The sequence below is a fragment of the Camellia sinensis genome, chromosome 13 (genome assembly GCF_055761805.1).
Source record: "Camellia sinensis isolate YWXY chromosome 13, ASM5576180v1, whole genome shotgun sequence".
Lineage (NCBI taxonomy): Eukaryota > Viridiplantae > Streptophyta > Magnoliopsida > Ericales > Theaceae > Camellia > Camellia sinensis.
Window position 1 is genome coordinate 29,297,406 of NC_138973.1, and position 21,906 is coordinate 29,319,311.

Below are 21,906 nucleotides of genomic sequence, written 5' to 3' on the forward strand. Positions count from 1 at the left end.
TTGTGGCTAAAATAGCCAAAAAAGCCTGCAAACACACTTGCCAAACACAGGCAAGCAAGTCTTTTCTGTGTGCAGTGTGAGTCTTTTTCTGTACATGTTGCAAGTCTTTTTATATATGTCAGACTTGCACCAAGAAAGATTTCATTTATAGTGCAATTATTTTTTTATTATTCCACTAAAATGTTATTCAGCTTGTTTGGTTCTTACTTTTAGAAAATTCTACTTTTTTATTTTTCATATTTTCAATGAAAATTTTAAAACAGTTTAAGCAATTTTTAAAAATTTTTAGACACACTTAACATAAATACACTTAAAAAGTACAATATTTGTGAAAAAAAAATTTAAAAATACATTAAATACAAAAAAATACGAAAATTCAATATATTTTTCGTATTTTTGTGTATTTATTAATCTTTTAAAAATATTTTTCACAAATATTTCACTACTTAGATGTATCTAAGTAAGGTGCATCTAAAAAAAAAAATTGCTTAAAATTAAAAAAATATTCACTAAAAAAAATACACGAAAAAACAAAAAGCCCAATTTTAAAAAAATTGAAGCCAAACATACTGATTGCCTCTCAAGAATGAAATAAAATTTATTTTCAACTTGTCCAAATTCTATTTTGAATGAACAATTTGGTTTTCAATTTCAAAAGAATTAGAAATTGTTGATTAAATTTTGGGGCACAACAATGGAGATTAGAAAAATTATTTACAAAAAAAAGTGATAAACATTATAAATATTAATATTTAAAATCATAAATTTTTTATTTTTTTGTAAATAATTTTTTCGATCACACTAATGTGTAATTCTCCGTTAAATTTTTCACTTTAAGTACTGACTTGTTTAGAAGAGCATGAAAATATATTTTTTGAAAAATCCAAAAATAAAAAAAAAATTGATTAAACACCAAAAAAAAGTTAATGTAGCATTTTTTTGCATTGTTTTTCAATTTATTATTATTTTTTATATTTTGAGATCTTTCTAATCTAGAAAACTTTAAAAGAAAATATTGTTGACACAAATTTCTTTAAATTTTTTTTAAAAAATTACGATTTTTTTGGTCTTTGCCAAACAAAACCATAATATGAAGAAATTATTTTATTTTTATATATTTTAAAATTTTAAAGCATATTTATAAAAATTTCAGAATACTTGTGCATGTAAAATTAATTTTTATTAAACTAAATAATTTAGATACGATGGTGAATATTTTTACTTTTAACCATTGAACTGAACCTAGCGGTGCTAGTTGGGTAGGCTAAACTCGAGCAACCCGAGCCCAGTCCAAAAATTTTTAAGGCTGGGAAAAAATATTTTGAAATTCGGTACGAACTTGGACAAAAATTTAGAAGTTTAAAAATTAAATTTGAGTAAGTTTAGGCAAAGATATCAAACAACTTGGGCAATCCAAAATCCGAATTATATATATAATTGTATAAAAATATTGATTATACATATAAATTATCGTAGGCATTAGATGATATTTAGATCGTTAAATCATATTAAATATATTGTACACATAAGTAACACAATACAAAATTTTATTTATTCATTTCTTCTCATTAATAAATTGTAAATACCATCATAACAATATCTCTATTACATTATATAAATTATTTATTTTGATGTTATTAATGATTTTATATAAAAAAAAATGTAAATAGTCTAATTTTAACAAATTAATTAGCTTAGCTGCACTAAAAAAAATTGAAATTTATGTGTAAAACTCAGATTTAACTCGGGTTGGGCTTGGGCAGACAAGCTCGAGTTACAATTAAGGCTTGAGAATTAAGATTTGGTGAATTAAGGCTTCGTTTGGCATCATAGGTTGGGCCTAATTTAGCCACAAAAAGAGAAAATAAACTAAAAAGTCAATGACAAAATGCATATCCAAATTATAATCATTTTATTTTTTCTCTCACAAAAGTCAAAAAATCAATCCAAACGAATTTTTTAACCAGAGCAAAAATATCCAAAATGTTAAAAAGTCAAAAAAGTCAACCCACATGCCAAATAATAACTAAAATATCTAAATAATATGACCTATTAAAATATAAATATATGTTATAAACTAATTAAAATATAATCACTTGAAAAAAGTGTTTAATTTTTTTTTTCCTAATAAATTTCTCTATATATAATAATTATAATATTATTTTTTGATAATATGAATTGTTTCTTTTTATTTTAACTTGGCCTCTCACTGCTAAGGAAAACGAGCAGCATTAGCGTCAATTCAGGATCTTGACATTTATCAGTGGTAGGTCCCACGTAATTTACGTGGACATGCCAAATAGGCATTCGGTCATCTCCTTGATAGTTTATCCGGGGCCTCTATCATTATTGTTTCCAATCAATAAGGGAGTTTGTTTTTTGAAATCTTCTGTATAGCACTGAGCTTGAGGTGGGCTCCTTCCATTTGGAGGAAGTTACAACAATGGATGTCAAGAAAATTAATTAAAAACTATGAACAATATTAATAATTAAAATTATAAATATTTTATTAATAAATAATTAATTTTTACTGACACCACTACTTAGTGTAATTGTTCCAAATAATTATACAAAGGCAAACACTAATATTACTCATAAGGTATTATTTAATATTAAAATTAATATGAAGATTATTTTGAAAATAAATAAAAAAGTTAAAAGGTCACAAATTTAATGAAAAATGTATTGATACAGGTAAAAACTATAGCACGCTCGGTAATTTTTGCCTTTTTTTTTTTGTTTTTTTAATAAAAAAGAAGGTATAACTATCTTGTTTAAACTGAAGTGAAGTGTGAATACTATTACTAATAAATAAGTAATTAGTTCTATGTGCTTCAACTTAAATGGCGAATCCCCTAACCGGTTCCTTGAATTAATTGGGCTAACTTGGGCACCCTTAAGAGATTAGAAAGTCAATTCTTACTGAACTCTTTGTTACATTGTTTATTTTATTTCCATTATATATAATTTAATTTTTTTAAAGATAAAAATATTAAAAGATGAAAATATTTCCCTTAATATTAATTTTTACTTATTATTTGACCTCTTATTTTTCTTAACTCTCATCATTTACAAAATATTATTCGTAATATATCATATTATCTTGCATTTTTACTAGTATTGTCATTTTTAAAGATACAAAATTAAACCCCCCACCCCAATTTGCCTCCATTGAGCAGCCCAGTTGTGGGCTTTCTATTCACGCTTAAAAAATTATTAAGTACGTCAAATTAAAATTTTAAAATTTTAATTCATATTATATTTTAATGTAAATTTATTAATAAGGATAATAATATTAAATCTTAAAATATTTTTTTTCTCATAATACACCCTAATCACATATAGTATTTTTCATTTTCTTCTTCAAGTTTTAATTATTTTCTCTTCTTTTTCTTCCTTATTATAAAACACCAAACCATCCAAAAAAATTTGGCCGGTTGCACCCAAAAATTTAAAAAATTTAGTATATTATACCAACAACTAATAAGATAATTTTAAATTAATGTACTTTGCACCTTCTAAGATTTGAGTAGTTTGCACCTTCAAAATTATTATAAAAATTCACAATCGTAAATTATTTATATTATAAAATTTTAAAAATAATTTTCAAATCGAGTTTTATTAAGGGAGATTTACCTGTAGGTCTTAATAAATGAACTTATTATCCATAAGTCGTATGATAATTAATGACGCTTTTCACCAAACACTATTAAAAAAGCCACTAATTATTAATTTTCAGCGACAGTTTAAAAATTTTGTTATAAAAAATGTCAGTAACTATAAGTTTTAACGGCAGTTTAAAAAAATGTCACTAATTTTCAACTTTCAGCGATAATTTGAAAATTTTGTCACAGAAAAACGTCATCAATTGTAAGTTTTACAGAAAATTTATAAAAAAAAAAAGTGATAAAAAAAGTCACTAATTGTTAATTTTTAGTGACATGTAAAAAATCGTTACAAAAAATATTTTTAGCGATGATGTTACTGAGACTTATTTTCAATAGGACTTAATGAGAATTAGTCCACCTATTGATAGTTTACACTTTTATCAAATATTGTTCTATTCTATTTGTTACATGTGTTATTGAGCTTTACAATTCATATCTAAAAGTTAAATGGACTTACATATTATTTTCCTTGTGATTATATATCATTTATATTTTTTTTCTTCCTTCTGTAAATCACATTTTAATTTGCTTATGGATCTTATTTTGCATTCATTGGTGTTTATTCATTATTTAAAAATTAGCATATTGTCCAAAAATAAAAATATTGTCTACTCAGCATGTCATTCTTAAAATTGAGTTCATAAAAACAATAAATTCTCTGATCACACTCACAGGGTCTATCCTTTCCATTGAAGGGTTGTTTTTGTAAAGCGTGATCACTCCAACTTGAATTCGAAAACCTTTTCGTCAATTTCTGGGAGTTGTTTGAGTTCATGTGGTGTGGCCTTTGATGATGACACAACAAGTCTTGCCTCTTGCCTTGTTACGTGCCTTTTTCATCTGAATTTTGAAAGCTATTTACAGAGTGAAGATCAAGTAGACAAGAAAATACAGCATCCCATTGGTCATCCAAATTTTTTACCCATTAACTTGTTAAAACATCCCATTGAGTTGGAATATCTATCAAGGTTCGTGGAGTCTCTTTGGATGGGGATCACTTTCCATACAGTTTTCTTAGTTTTTTTTTTTTTTTTGTGTGCAGAATTATCGTAGAGAAGAAATGATCCACAACGTTTTAATATAAATTTACTAAATAAATATTAAGCTATTGGTGAAATTCTATTGTTTTGACAGATTTAAAGACTTCTTTAAAACAAGAAACAAGAATTGATGGAAACAAAATAAAAAATAAAAATTAGCCCTCAATCTATATTATTTATTATAAAAAAAAAATTAGATCATTTCGACAATCATAATATTTTTATTTTATCCTGTTACTTCCAAAAAAATAGACAATAAATATGTTTTTTAAAATAGATAACTTATTTTTGGTCAGAAAGCGAAAAAGCATATTAAAAGGAGTTAAACATAGTTCTGGGGAAAACAACCCCATTAGCATCATCATTAAGATGTTTAACAAGATAAGTAGGAGCATAAAGCAAAACATGGAGTCCTTTCTTGCTGCCTTCGTTTGCTAAGACGGCGGTGCAAGTATTCACTTCTCTATATATGTGCTTGATTTCCTTCAGTCCGAACCTCTCCATGAGATACCTACAATCATAAATCAAGTTGCTAAGAGGGTGGAACTCATCAACATTTTTGGCTAAAGGCTGGCACACCAACATGGCATCAGATAATAAAATAAAAGCATCACAAAACTGACTTTTTTTTTTCTTTTTTTTTTATATAAATAATATACATAGCACGTCCTATACAATTAATTATTTAAATTATTTAAATGAGATCTGCAACGAGTTTCACCACCCCTCCAATTTTTTCAAGTTCAAATTCAAAATTGAAAAAATTTAGATTCAACAACCTTTACTATGTCAAAACTCACAATCTTAGACCATGTTTGATTAGTAAAACTAATAGTGAAAGAATTAACAATATTATGAATTAGTATAAGATTAGTTATTCAATTAAATTAGTGAGATAACCATTTATTAAATATACATTTTGTGTGTGTGCGTGTGTGATTTTTCTTTTTTTCTTTTTTTTTTTTTTCATACATGAGATTATGATCCCAAGCCTCTCTTAGTATTAAAAATTTGTTAATTACGTTGTATTGAATGTTTGCCTCATATGTAATTCAGTCAACAAAATTTGCAATCAAACATAGGAATATTAGTCCATAGACTAATAATCCCAATCATATACAATAATCTTATTACTCAAATAAGGTCTCAGATATATCATTTATAATGTAATATTTATTAAGTTGTCACTTAAAACACTACAACAAATTTGGGATTTAAAGACGAAACAAATTTGTCCCAAAATGTATATATTTCGTCACCCAAACTAATTACGACGAACATTTTTCGTCACCCATTTTATCTCCAAAGGGTCGTCGCTAAAGGGTCTTAGAGACGAAAAAAAAAATTCGTCATTGAAAATGATAAATTTGTGACGAATTTTTTTGTCTCCAATACACTTTGTTGGGAACATACTTGTAAATAATTAGCGACAAAATATTTTGTCATTAAAGGAGAAATTAGAGACAAGTATTTCGTCATAAATATAAGAAATAGAGACGAAATAATTTTGTCACGTTTAATATAAATAAAGACGAAAATTTTTTGTCAAAGGAGCTACCAATAGAGACAAAAACAAATTCATTATTAAAAACGATAAATTTGTGACGAATTTTTTTGTCTCCAATACACTCCGTTGGGAACATACTTGTAAGTAATTAGCAACAAAATATTTTGTCATTAAAAGAGAAATTAGAGACAAAAGTATTTTGTCATAAATACAAGAAATAGAGACGAAATAATTTTGTCACGTTTAATATAAACGAAGACAAAAAAAAATTGTCAAAGAAGCTACCAATAGAGACAAAAACAAATTCATCATTAAAAATGATAAATTTGTGACGAATTTTTTTGTCTCCAATACACTTTGTTAGGAACATACTTGGAAGTAATTAGCGACAAAATATTTTGTCATTAAAGGAGAAATTAGAGACAAAAGTATTTTGTCATAAATGTAAGAAATGGAGACAAAATAATTTTGTCACGTTTAATATAAACGAAGACGAAAATTTTTTGTTAAAGAAGCTACCAATAGAGACAAAAACAAATTCATCATTAAAAATAATGAAATAATGTCAAAAAAAATTCGTCACACATTGAGGGTAATAGTGACAAAATGTGACAATATTTTTTGTCATGACATTCATTTAGCGACGAAATAAAGAATTCATGACAAAATTAATCATCCACCTAAGCTAAATAAGAGACAAAAAAACCTTCTTTAGGGATGAAAAATTTTGTCAATAATTCCATAATATTTTTTTCCACATTATATACCTATTTTATCAAAATCTAAATTTTAATTCAACAAATATGACACTGTTCATGTTGAAACCTGTTAAATATAACAATTCCATCACAACTTAACCTAACTTGTTATCAACATATTTACGAATTAACAAAATGAAGATATCCATTCATCATTACAAATAATTTCATCCTAATATAATAAAATAGTGAAATATCCACAAAATATCCAAAAGTTATAACTTGTTCAATTCCACCAAAAATCCAACAATAACTAGTCCATCAAGTCTAACCATTCACAAGACAGATAAGCAACATAGAAAATATAGGTAAGGGATAGAACATCAACTTCGACATCTATATTTTCAACCATTGTCTCACCCCCAAGCCTTAAATTTAATGTTTGTTTTTCAATGCCCTTAACTATAAGCAATTGTCCAAAATAGTAGCCTAAAGTAAATTAGTCAATTGCAATAATAATGTGAAGATCACATAAATCTTCATAAAATATGCACCATGAAATTTTCTGAAGATTAGTCCCATATTAGTAGAATGTAATATGTATCCATCAAGAAATTAATATCAACGTGATCTCAAAGTAGGATTTTATCGAAGCATCAAAGTGCATCCACCATTAAAAAAAGAAAGCCGAAGAATGTTTGTGAGTGCATGTCGTACTTGCAATCCATTATTCTGACAACTGGTGGATCAGCATCTGGCGATAATATTACCTGCATTAGTAACAACAGAAATATAATCAAATAAACTCAAGCACAATGCCACATGAGAAGCTCAAAAGGCAAACACTTTCCACAACTGCACAAAATAAATATAAAAAAATACAGAATAGTTAAACGTTTGGCAAAACCATTGATTGGGGAAAATGAGCTCCAAGACAATGGCTACTGATAGCGAAATTACTAGAGTCAAAGAAGAGTATCACCTTGGGTGGAGCACTAAGAAAATCAAAAAACAGTGAAGGAGATCCTCAGCCTGACCGGATGGAAGTAAAAAATGCTCAGCATCTTAACAGAGATGAAGTTAAGAAAGAACTAACGACCGCAGATGTCAGAAAAGGGAAAAACCTAACAAAAGAGGAACACCTAAAATTGAGAGGTAAGATAATGGTTAAAAATAAGGCAAAGACCAAAAACCAAACTTCCAAAGCAATACCTGTACAAAGACCATGAAGGGTCAATTTCGCCTCGTTATCAACATAAATTTCCATTGGCTGAAAGGAAGAAATGTCACAGTAAAGCATATTAGGAGCCTTCCTGAAGGTAATGGAATCCAGCACGAAATGAATGATGGATGAACATCCCTTCAATTGAGATTCCGGTCCATTTGATGTCTCCTTGTGGATATTCTAACTCACAAGAAGCAAGTCCACTGTTGCTCAACATATATACTATTATGTAACCAAAAGGAGCCACAGGTAAGACATCCAGCATCAACCCCATTAAAAACCCACACTCAAGGCCTAAAGTAAACAAGAAAATAACTAGGGATGTGAACAAAAGAAAAAATAAGGTACCGAAGAACGAAGAAACTATCCCCACACATCAGACCTAAAGACCGATCTTTCTTCTGCCACTACCCATCCCCTATCACATTACATACTTAGGTAGAATATTGAATAATGGGCATAAACAAAATGCTTTTGTAGATGTACTTACAATATGTATATATTTATTGCTTTACATTTGTCACTTTGTTCAAATTATGCTAAAGACTAAACTATTTTTCTATTTTTGATATGGATCAATTGATAGTTTTATGAAGAACTTAAGTTTAGGTCAAGTAGTTGAGATCCTTGGGTTTCATTTTTTTTTTTCAAACATTCAAGTGATTATGCTCCTTGATTTCTAAGAAATAAATTGGGAGAGATTCTGAGTTTGAATTTATGGTGAAGCATCGAATGTTTATAAGTAGTAATTTAACTTACTACTAACTAATTAACTAACCCACTAATTTTGACACCCGGAAAAAAAATGTAATTTGATATTTTTAATTTTTTTTAATTTTTTATTTTTAATATTAGTTTGGTGGTGTGTGTGATTTTGCAGTGGTTCCATTGCCATCTTCATCTTCATCACCTGGAATGGTAGCTGTAGGGCAGGTGGGAAGCTATGGTGGGTATGGATCTGTGACTATGGAGAAAAGTTTTAGGGTAAGTTACACTATACTATACTACTCTCTAATCTAATACTAGTTACTGACTCACTCACTGAATACAGGTTGTTGTCGTTATGCAGTTGGGCAGCCAGTGAACACAAAATCATGGTCTACTTATTGTCTTCCTCTCTCAACCTTTACAATTTCCTGGTTTGGCAAAAAGCCAACATGAAATTTGTACATCTAGTGTAGTTTATATGCATCATTAAAATAAAACTTTGTCTCTCCAAACAATTATAAAAGGAGAGACAACCTAAACATTTTCTTCACTTGAATCCTTCAAAACAACTATTAAAAAAAGCCCTTTAGTTTTGTTGTTTGTTGTTGCAGTAACACTAGAGGGTAAGGTTTAATCAACTTCATAAAGGGTAACTCTTTTCTCTTTGAGCCAAACAACAAGGGTTATAGTCTATGCAAAGAAAATTTGAAAATAGAAGAACATTGATAATTAGAACATTGATAATCATTAAGGTTGTAACGCCCTCAAAATAAACCCATTATATGTATATCATTGACATGCATTATTTAAAGAAAACAATTTATTCATTCATTCATCAGAGTATTACTAAATAAAAACATTACATGTAACATCAAATTAAATGCCCTATGGGCTTACATCTTTCCAAGCCATCACTTGGACACAAAATATGAGTTCTAACTCAAATACAAATAAAGCCCTAGGCTTGATTATTCATCAAATAAAAGCAAACAACTAAAGCTAGTCTTCAAAATCCAAATCCTTCCAAGCTAAGTCCTGGGAGGTAGCTTATCACCTGGACCTGAAAATGATGTTCCCATAAGGGTGAGCCACAGCCCAGTAGAAATGTACTAAACCAAATATAAGCATTGAATAAAGCATTAGTATTTAATAGATGGTTAACCAAGATAATCAATTACATTACTATCCAGTCTCATGACTCTAATGTCTAAAACACGTTTTACTTTCCAACATTATCAATCTGGCTCAGAACCTGGCCAAACTTACAACAGTGAACTATATATATCATATTCACATTCTTCCAATGTCAACAAACAATTGAGACTCAGGCTCAAATCAAAACACTTCATACTTCCAGTTTGATACACATTTTAGTGCTGTATCAATTAAACACTTCAATAAAAATAAGCACACATAAAAGTGATGCTAATGGAGTCCATCCCCTATCTCCTCCCAAACAAAATCCGGTTTAGAGGTCCATCCCCTATCTTCACCTAAACCGTGGAGTACATCCCCTATCTCCTCCCACACAAAACAATGTATGCATACACATAACATTTACAACACACAATCAATACACATAATGTCTGTATTAATTCAGCAGTCAATATCGATGACTTAATCAATGATTAGTTTCAGTTATCCCTAATCCTCATGCAGTGTCTACAACAAGCATGACTATCCTCCACCGATAGCCCACAACAGTCATTTCTAGATTTGGAAATAAATATACCATCAATTCAATAGGCGAGTGATTTACATTATCCAACTACACCATTTAACCAATAACTTTCCCAATTTCATGAATTTAACCAAATTCCTCAATTCCCTTAAATTAATTATACAAATTAATTAATTAACACAACTAGGGTTTCTCCCAAAATTATCAAAGTAACCCCAACATATCATTATACCAAAACTTAGAACAAAACTTATAAATTGGAGTAGGAAATCCCTACCTCGAAGAAAATAACCCGAATGGAGAAGACGGAGATGAAGACCAAAGACCCACGTGCTCCAAATCCCAAGTTTCTCAGATTAAAACAAAGCTCTCGCGAAGCTCTACCTTTCTTCCAAAGGAACTAGGGTAGAAGACCACTGGAAATAGATCAAATCTTGGAGAGAAGGTAAGAGTAGAGAGAGAAACTCTCAAGGGGCGGTTTTTAAAAGTTAAGAGATGAAAAGTAGGTCAAAAAGTGATCAGAAAAGTGAAATCACGGACTGATGTAGTCGACTCTACGCTCGAGCGTAGAAAGCCCCGCTCGAGCGTAAGACACAGAATCATGCTCGAGCGTGAAGAAAGCCGCTCGAGCGTCGATTGCACCCTTTCAGAAGTTTTGCAGGCGCTGCACCCGCTCGAGCGTCAAACTCCCCGCTCGAGCGGAGGAGCAAAAACAATGGATCACGCTCGAGCGTGAAAACTACCGCTCGAGCGGAAGAACTGCAGAGCAAAAATACTGGGAGATGGAAAATCCCGCTCGAGCGTCAAAACTCCCGCTCGAGCGGAGAAGCAACAACGAAGGGCCCGCTCGAGCGTTAAAACCTCCGCTCGAGCGTGAAGGCCAAAATCTAGGCATCACCTATTGGCATCAAAATTCAACCAACCTGTACCAGACCCGTCCAACACAACCTATACTTCAAATACAAAGAGATTAAAGGACAACAACAACCAATAAATAATGACAGGATCTACGGAGCCTAAGTCCGGATACAATAATCTAAAGAGAAAAGACCGGGGTCGCTATAACCTCCCCCCCCTTAAAAGAATTTCGTCCCCGAAATTAAGCACAAGGTTTTAAAAACAAGTTTTCTCAAATTCCAACAATATGTTAACTCGATAATAAACAACTTGACCCAACACCGGCCATTCCATCTCTTAACTAAGAGGCATGCCACAATATGCAAAACAAACATATATTTCAACCTGCATTAACACTATGCAATTTTCTTTCAATTTCAAGGATTTTCAATATATTCAACATATACAATGTTCCATTAAACTTCCATTTCGAGACAAGTTCCAAAATATTTACATTAACCAAAACATTCACAATGTTTTACAGCTTAAGACATATATATAAAGCTCTAAAGTTCGACAATATTACAAAATCTACATACAAGATTACAAATCGATAAGCATGTCCGGATATTTTTCGCAGACTTCCAACTCACGTTCCCAAGTGGCTTCCTCCACACCATGATGTTTCCACAAAACTTTAACCAAAGGAATGGTCTTGCCTCGCAAGACTTGATCCCGCTTATCCAAAACTCTAACCGGTCTCTCCTCATACGAGACATCCTCGTCAACTACTAAATCGGTCCAATCCAATACATGTGATGGATCCGGTTCATACTTCCGAAGCATACTCACATGAAACACGTCATGTACTCCGGACAACTGCGGTGGTAAAGCTAAACGATAAGCAGCCTCGCCAATCCTCTCAAGGATCTCAAAAGGGCCAATAAATCGAGGGGACAACTTCCCGCTCTTCCCAAACCTCATCAATCCACGCCTTGGTGATATCTTCAGAAAAACATGATCACCCACCTCAAACATCAAAGGTCTCCTCCTACGGTCGGCATAAGATTTCTGACGACTCTGGGCTGTAACAAGTCTCTCACGGATAAGCTCAACTTTCTCCGTCGTTTCCCTCACTAATTCTGGACCCAACAAAGGTGCATCACCCACCTCGGCCCAGCAAACAGGAGATCTACAAGGTCGGCCATACAAGGCCTCAAATGGTGCCATACCGATACTAGACTGGAAACTATTGTTATAGGCAAACTCCACCAAAGGCAAGTGCCTCTCCCACGACCCACCAAAGTCAAGAACACAACCCCGAAGCATATCCTCAAGGATCTGAATAGTACGCTCGGACTGCCCGTCAGTCTGAGGATGATAAGCTGTGCTAAAGGTCAACTTAGTGCCTAAGGCACTCTGCAAGCTCTGCCACAACCTGGCAGTAAAACGAGGATCTCTATCTGAAACGATCGTCACTGGAACCCCGTGTAACCTCACTATGTCCCGAATATATAAATCGGCCAGATGGTCAACTGAATCTCTAACACGCATAGGAATAAAATGCGCCGACTTAGTCAACCGGTCCACAACTACCCAAATAGCATCACTACCCCGTTGAGTCCTCGGAAGACCCACAACGAAGTCCATAGTGACATGTTCCCACTTCCACTCGGCAATAGGCAAGGGTTGCAACAAACCCGCTGGCCTCAGATGTTCGGCCTTCACTTGCTGACAAGTAAGGCACTTAGATACGAAAACTGCCACATCTCTCTTCATACCCCGCCACCAGAATTGGCGACCCAAATCCCGATACATCTTAGTGCCTCCCGGATGCACCGCAAGGCGTGAATGATGGAACTCTCGGAGTACCTCCTCTCGACAAGACTCCGGCACAAACAGACGGTCTCGGTATCTCACACTCAGGTCGGGATACACCGTCAAACCTTTCTCAACCTTCCCACCAGAAATCTTCTCACGGAGGGATTCTACCTCAAGGTCGCCCCTCTGAGCCTCTAACACTCGAGTCACAAGTGTAGGCTGTGCAACAACAGAAAACAAGGCCGCAGCCTCAACAGATTCGCCCAGAAGGAAATTAAACTCTCCAAGTGCACCCAACATCTCCCATTCCCGGATGGCTATACTAGCTATGTCACCAACAGGTTTCCTGCTAAGGGCGTCGGCCACCACATTGGCCTTTCCCGGATGATAATGCAATTCAAAGTCATAATCCTCAATAAATTCCATCCACCTCCTCTGCCTCAAGTTCCAGTCTTTCTGTGTGAACAGATATTTCAGACTCTTATGATCCGAGAATACCTCGAACCTCTCACCGTAAAGATAATGTCTCCAAATCTTCAAGGCAAATATCACAGCTGCTAACTCTAAATCATGCGTAGGGTAATTCTTCTCGTGAACTTTCAACTGACGTGAGCCATAGGCAACCACTTTCCCCTCTTGCATCAACACACAACCAAGACCCTCTCGTGAGGCGTCACAATAGACTGCATAACCCAACCCTCTCTCCGGAATAATCAAGACTGGAGCAGTGGTCAGTCTAACTTTCAACTCCTGGAACGACTTTTCACAAGTCTCACTCCAAGCAAATTTGACTCCCTTCCGAGTCAATCTAGTCAAAGGCGAAGCTAATCTGGAGAAATCTCTTACAAACCGGCGATAATACCCAGCTAATCCCAGAAAACTGCGGATCTCAAACACACTCTTAGGCTGTACCCAATCTTGCACTGCCTCTGTCTTGGATGTATCAACAGACACCCCTTCCCTAGAAACTACATGGCCTAAGAACTTCACCTCCTCTAGCCAGAACTCACACTTCCCAAACTTAGCATAAAGCTGATGGGCTCTAAGTAAATCAAGCACCACCCTCAAGTGTTCCTCGTGCTCTTCCTCTGAAGGTGAATAGATAAGGATGTCGTCCACGAAAACGACTACAAAACGATCTAAAAATTTCCGGAATATCCGGTTCATCAAATCCATAAATACTGCCGGTGCATTGGTGAGCCCAAATGGCATCACCAAAAACTCATAGTGGCCATACCGCGTACGGAATGCCGTCTTCGGAATATCCTCGTCCCTGACTCTCAACTGATGATAACCCGATCTCAAGTCTATCTTCGAGAAACAACGGGAACCCTTTAATTGATCGAACAGATCATCTATACGAGGCATAGGGTACTTATTCTTAACTGTAGCTCGATTCAATTTCCGATAATCTATACAAAGTCTCAAAGCACCACCTTTCTTTTTAACAAAGAGAGCCGGTGCCCCCCACGGTGAAACACTAGGACGTATAAAGCCCTTATCTAGCAACTCCTGGAGCTAAATCTTCAACTCAACTAACTCGGCTGGGGCAAAACGATAAGGTGACATAGAAATCGGCGCCGTGCCGGGCATTAGGTCAATAGAGAATTCAATCTCTCGATGCGGTGGCAAACCAACAAGATCCTCGGGAAAGACGTCCGAGTACTCACAAACCACCCTTGGCAACACAACCTGGGTCTCATCATCCTCACTAATCGAAAGGTTGGCAAGTAGACCACTAAGCTCACTCCGTCCTTGCGGAACATACCCTGATGGCAACACATTACCAACCCGGTCCCCCAGAAAATGAAAATACTCTCCGCTCACGGTACAACAAGTGACCCTCTGGCGGTAGCAATCAATAACTGCCCGGTATGACGATAGCCAGTCCATACCCAAAATAACATCGAAACCTCTCATAGGCATAACTACAAAGGAAAATGGGATTCTATGGTAATCAACTTCTATATCACAACCCCTAACACCGTGTTTCAAAATCAATTCACCCCCAAGAGGCGACACTACACAAAAAGGAGATGCTAACTGTGCTAACTCCAACTCCAAAACAGATGCAAATGCAGCAGACACAAAGGAATGAGATGCACCCGTATCAATCAAAACATTAGCAACCGAGTTGCAAAACAAGAAAGTACCTCTCACAACAGATGGAGCCGGTACAAGATCCTGCGCGGTAATAGCATACACGCGCCCAGATGACCTCTGATCAACCTGCTCACCCCTAGGAGCATAAGATTGTTGCACCGACTGGGACGATGAAGCCCCCTGATTGGCCCTCGAGGCCTGACCCGACTGAGCTGGCTGCTGACCCTGAATCTGCCTCAAACCAGATGCACCAGGTGTGCCACCCAACTGCGGGCAATACCTCTTCATATGCCCTGGCTGACCACACTGATAACACGAGAGTGGCTGGCCTCTCCCCTGACTCTGGCTCTGAGATCGAGCCGAAGATGATGCTGCTCTCTGCACTCCTCCCCTCTGAGGACAAACTGGAGACTTGTGGCCCAGCTGGCCACACTTGAAACAGGTAATGTCTCCCTGACTGCCTTTCCCCGAACTAGCACTCGGCACAGGAAAAGTCGATCTAGAAAAGCTACTCTGAGACTGCTGAAGATTAAAACTCTTCTGTCTCCTACCATCACTCTGACCATCCTGACTCCTCTTGAAGCCCTTCTGTCCTTCCTCCTCCTCCTGCATCATGATCTCCATATGGGCTGCAGCATCAACCATACGTCCATAATCCCGAATCATAGTTCCCCCAACTCGCAGCTTGAGGCCACGCCTCAACTTCCTCTCAAACTCAATACAACGGCGTTCCTCAGACGCCACCAATTCAGGTGCAAACCTGGATAAACTAGTAAATACAGCCTCAAACTCGGCCACTGAAGAACTCGACTGCTTAAGCTGGCAGAACTGGTCTCTCAGCTTCTCCCTAACTGCTGGAGATAAGAACTTCTCCTGGAAAGCATTCACAAAAGCCTCCCATGTACCTCCTATACGACCTTTAGTGAACTTCCACCACTGACCCGCATCCCCCTTCAACTGGAAAGATGCCAAGGTCACCTTCAACCCCTCGTCTTCGATGCCAAGCATCTCAAACGTCTTCGTTGTCTGTTCGAGCCATTCATCTGCCTTAAGCGGCTCTTTAGGATCACCCACAAATTCATACGGATTAGACCGGAAGAACTCCCTCTTCAGAAAGGAGGGTCCTGCATCTGCAACGACATCCCGAGCTTGATTCTCAGCTCTGAGACTGCCTACTGACTCCCTGAATGCCCCTGCTATCTCTCGGGCTAGAGCGCCCATAGCCTGCTGGCCTACTGGCTCGGCCACATTGGCCTGGCCAACTCCCTCCTGAACTGCTGGAATCTCCTCTGGCACAGGCACCTCCTGCCTACCCGGCCTACCACGCCTACCGCGTCCTCGTCCTCGTCCTGACATACTAATAAAGGAAACAAAGACGTTAGCACATTATTAAATGTGCCGAAACTAAACACTCGCGTCCTAATGCATGGGACAGCAATAATTCATTCCACGTAAGCACATAATCACATAAGCACCTACGAATTTCATTCCTGGATAATGATAGTCCCAATGCGTTGCTATAGTTCCGGTTGGAAGCAGCAGTGATCAGGTGCCTTTCCAACAAGACTACTAGAAACTCAAGGGTCAAATCACCATCCTAGAAACTACATTCCATACCCACATAGTCACATAAACATGTTATCACGTAAGCATATAACATTACACTAAGTCTCTATCAAACGAGACAAACCCATTGTGATACTAATCACTTCCCACGTACCCAAAGTATTCAAACCCGGTACGCTCTGATACCAAGTTGTAACGCCCTCAAAATAAACCCATTATATGTATATCATTGACATGCATTATTTAAAGAAAACAATTTATTCATTCATTCATCAGAGTATTACTAAATAAAAACATTACATGTAACATCAAATTAAATGCCCTATGGGCTTACATCTTTCCAAGCCATCACTTGGACACAAAATATGAGTTCTAACTCAAATACAAATAAAGCCCTAGGCTTGATTATTCATCAAATAAAAGCAAACAACTAAAGCTAGTCTTCAAAATCCAAATCCTTCCAAGCTAAGTCCTGGGAGGTAGCTTATCACCTGGACCTGAAAATGATGTTCCCATAAGGGTGAGCCACAGCCCAGTAGAAATGTACTAAACCAAATATAAGCATTGAATAAAGCATTAGTATTTAATAGATGGTTAACCAAGATAATCAATTACATTACTATCCAGTCTCATGACTCTAATGTCTAAAACACGTTTTACTTTCCAACATTATCAATCTGGCTCAGAACCTGGCCAAACTTACAACAGTGAACTATATATATCATATTCACATTCTTCCAATGTCAACAAACAATTGAGACTCAGGCTCAAATCAAAACACTTCATACTTCCAGTTTGATACACATTTTAGTGCTGTATCAATTAAACACTTCAATAAAAATAAGCACACATAAAAGTGATGCTAATGGAGTCCATCCCCTATCTCCTCCCAAACAAAATCCGGTTTAGAGGTCCATCCCCTATCTTCCCCTAAACCGTGGAGTACATCCCCTATCTCCTCCCACACAAAACAATGTATGCATACACATAACATTTACAACACACAATCAATACACATAATGTCTGTATTAATTCAGCAGTCAATATCGATGACTTAATCAATGATTAGTTTCAGTTATCCCTAATCCTCATGCAGTGTCTACAACAAGCATGACTATCCTCCACCGATAGCCCACAACAGTCATTTCTAGATTTGGAAATAAATATACCATCAATTCAATAGGCGAGTGATTTACATTATCCAACTACACCATTTAACCAATAACTTTCCCAATTTCATGAATTTAACCAAATTCCCCAATTCCCTTAAATTAATTATACAAATTAATTAATTAACACAACTAGGGTTTCTCCCAAAATTATCAAAGTAACCCCAACATATCATTATACCAAAACTTAGAACAAAACTTATAAATTGGAGTAGGAAATCCCTACCTCGAAGAAAATAACCCGAATGGAGAAGACGGAGATGAAGACCAAAGACCCACGTGCTCCAAATCCCAAGTTTCTCAGATTAAAACAAAGCTCTCGCGAAGCTCTACCTTTCTTCCAAAGGAACTAGGGTAGAAGACCACCGGAAATAGATCAAATCTTGGAGAGAAGGTAAGAGTAGAGAGAGAAACTCTCAAGGGGCGGTTTTTAAAAGTTAAGAGATGAAAAGTAGGTCAAAAAGTGATCAGAAAAGTGAAATCACGGACTGATGTAGTCGACTCTACGCTCGAGCGTAGAAAGCCCCGCTCGAGCGTAAGACACAGAATCATGCTCGAGCGTGAAGAAAGCCGCTCGAGCGTCGATTGCACCCTTTCAGAAGTTTTGCAGGCGCTGCACCCGCTCGAGCGTCAAACTCCCCGCTCGAGCGGAGGAGCAAAAACAAGGGATCACGCTCGAGCGTGAAAACTACCGCTCGAGCGGAAGAACTGCAGAGCAAAAATACTGGGAGATGGAAAATCCCGCTCGAGCGTCAAAACTCCCGCTCGAGCGGAGAAGCAACAACGAAGGGCCCGCTCGAGCGTTAAAACCTCCGCTCGAGCGTGAAGGCCAAAATCTAGGCATCACCTATTGGCATCAAAATTCAACCAACCTGTACCAGACCCGTCCAACACAACCTATACTTCAAATACAAAGAGATTAAAGGACAACAACAACCAATAAATAATGACAGGATCTACGGAGCCTAAGTCCGGATACAATAATCTAAAGAGAAAAGACCGGGGTCGCTATAAAGGTATACTAATTTGTTTTCTCACGTGGCTTCACTTTTATGCTTGGATGCAACCACCCTATGTACAAGGACTAGAAACAGAATGCTTATGTTTGGGATTAGCTTTTTGGGTAGCTTTTTAAAATTCTGGTTTTTTTGTGAGGTGGAAAAAGATTAATGTGCTTTGGAATGGATTTTTATTTCAGTTGTATGGGAAAACATGGAAGGCTGATGTGATATTTTGGCTTTTTGCCTAAATTTTTCATTTTACCCTTGTTTTAGATCTATGGAAAAAATGCAAATGTACATTTGTTTTTTTGATGCACCCCAAACGTCCCCAAACGTTTTGGCTTTTGGGATTTTTTAGCCATTTTCATCCCCCAAACCACCCCAGAACACTTCAGCGTAAATAATGATAATGAAGAACAAAATACTCAAAGAATGATCATTCGCAATGAAAATTAAAAGAGAAAACAATTATTATTTGGTGGCAATTTCAATGCTGACTAATTGAAAATACATAAACTACCTATGTTTAGAACACACGCCTTGAGTTTTGACATTTTTTGTAAATATGACACAAAAATCATATGGTGATTGGTGAAGCCCAAAGCCTAGCGCATAAAAAGTCCTCGTATGTAAAATTCTATAATTCATCCTGTTTTTCTACATTCTTTTAGTAACCAAATGAAGTATAACAGAAATGACCCAACCAAAGAATTACACACAGCAAGGCAAAACCATTTCATGCAAAATATATCGAGCTATCAGCAATCATAAGATAATAAAGCAACTGACTTGACAGTCAGCAATATGTCTCTCGCCATTTGGCCTTGTCCAATGACTTTTCTGACCGACAAATCACCATCATACACATTTTCCCTCTGGGACAATGAGTGATGTGGTTTGTATTGTGGTTGAGAGTTAGTTGCTGGTAGTTCTATTGTTGTATGAGCTGCCCTATGTCAATGAATAGGTAGGTGGGCTTCTAGTGAATAGTTTTTTATCATTACGGTTTTTAGTTTCAGAGCTCTAACTCTTATATTCCCTAGATTTAGGATTCCTCTCTCTCTAATACATCTCGGGGCCTGGGCACATTCAACTGTCCTAAAAATGTGAATTTTACCACTTCACAAGTTAGATAATTAAATGGGTTCCTAAATTCGATGATTTAAAATTTGTTCCACAACCAATTCAAATTAACTCATTCGTAAATTCCGAGATTTTGAATTAATCCATTCAAAATGAAATAGTTCAATTCGTGCAACCAAATTAAAAAAAAAAACAACAACAATTAACTGTAATAGCTTGATTAAAAATGCAATCATAACAACAACCACCCAACAAAAAAATAAATAAAACCAATACTGACAATCTGAACATCCTGCTCATCAAGTGAAATTGGGGAAGAATCCGGAAGCCTGACTTCTCTGGACTGGACTTGAGCACGGTCTGACTGTTTCGGAGGCTGCCAAAAAGAAAACAAATTGAGTATTTCAACTTCACAAAGATCATTCACAATAATCAAATAACAAAATTCAGGTGGGATTAAACATCATAATTTCACCAAAGCTTAGTGATACTTAGAGAGAGAGAGAGAGAGAGAGGTATACAGGGTAAGAGAGGAGGGATTGGAGAGAGGGGAGAGAGTGGCGAATGGCGTGCTTGAGCTCGATCCTTTGAGAGGGAGAAGGAGAGGTTGGGCCGAGGAGGGAAGACTCGATGGTGGAAAGGAGTAGCTTAGGGGACACCATTGTTGAATTGAATGATGAAACCCTAGAACCAAAATCAGAGAATGCTCTCTCTCTCTCTCTCTTTCAGTAGAGAAGAGAGTGAAAAGGCAGGAAAAGCCCTAATTTGGGAGGAGAGGAGGGCTTTAGGGAGAGAGAGGGGAAAGGGTTTTAGGCTGTGGTCGTGATGGACAAGGATGGGTCGCTGTGTGCGTTGACGAGTCGAAGCTGGTTAAAAAAACTTGGGGAAATTTTTATACAGTGTATAATTTGAAAAATAATTATCAATAATAAATTTTATTATGCTCATTTTTTTATAAATTTTATTTTATAGTGTTTTATTTCACCTAACCTTTTTTTTTTTTAATATTTCATTTATTTTATAGTGTTTTATTTCACCTAATCTTTTTTTTTTTTAATATTTCATTAAGTCAGGTTTAATATAATATGGTTAAATCACCTTTCTAATTTCTTTGATATTAGCATATCACCCGTGCAATGCACGGATTGTGTTTACAATTATTTATATATGTGAATTGTGATTTTTAAATATTTTTTATTTTAAATGTCTTCTTTTTTTTCTTTTTTATATTATATTAAAGTTTAATATTTTGATAATAATCATATATGTTGGACTTTTCAAGGAATTAAATGCCTTTTTTATTTTATTTTATATTATATTATATTAAAGTTTAATATTTTGATAAAAATCATATGTGTTGGACTTTTCAAGAATTTTTTTTTTATACTTGTTCTTAATGTATTAAAGTATTATTATGAGGGATATTCAACTATGTGTTGGGACTTTTCAAGGAATTCATATGTGTTGGATTTAGCATATCACCCGTGTTATGCACGGATTGTATTTACAATTATCTATATATGTGAATTGTGCTTTTTAAATATTTTTTTTTTTTGTAAATGTCTTATTTTTTTCCTTTTTTTATATTATATTAAAGTTTAATATTTTGATAATAATCATATGTGTTGAACTTTTCAAGAAATTAAATGTCTTTTTTTATTATATTATATTAAAGTTTAATATTTTGATAATCATCATATGTGTTGGACTTTTTAAGAAATTTTTTTATACTTGTTCTTAATGCATTAAAGTGTTATTATGAGGGAAAATAATTGTACCTGTTAGGACTTTTCAAATAA

The 21,906-nt window shown here is 35.3% G+C and overlaps 1 protein-coding gene across 2 annotated transcripts; it reads right to left on the minus strand.

The window, feature by feature from the left end:
* Positions 1-7,278: 7,278 nt before the first annotated feature.
* Positions 7,279-20,987, minus strand: LOC145806080 (nuclear pore complex protein NUP205-like). Of its 2 annotated transcripts, none has more exons than XM_082901801.1 (3): positions 20,629-20,987; positions 20,388-20,483; positions 7,279-7,683 (listed from the first exon to the last, which is right to left on the minus strand). In XM_082901801.1, the coding sequence occupies exons 1-3, from the start codon at positions 20,767-20,769 to the stop codon at positions 7,570-7,572; spliced, it is 351 nt and encodes a 116-aa protein (XP_082757927.1). In that variant the 5' UTR covers positions 20,770-20,987; the 3' UTR covers positions 7,279-7,569. The 2 variants fall into 2 exon arrangements, 1 of the variants encoding a protein (XP_082757927.1); XR_014348592.1 differs by lacking the exon at positions 7,279-7,683 and adding an exon at positions 8,146-8,183 and having other exon boundaries at positions 20,629-20,983.
* Positions 20,988-21,906: the final 919 nt, after the last annotated feature.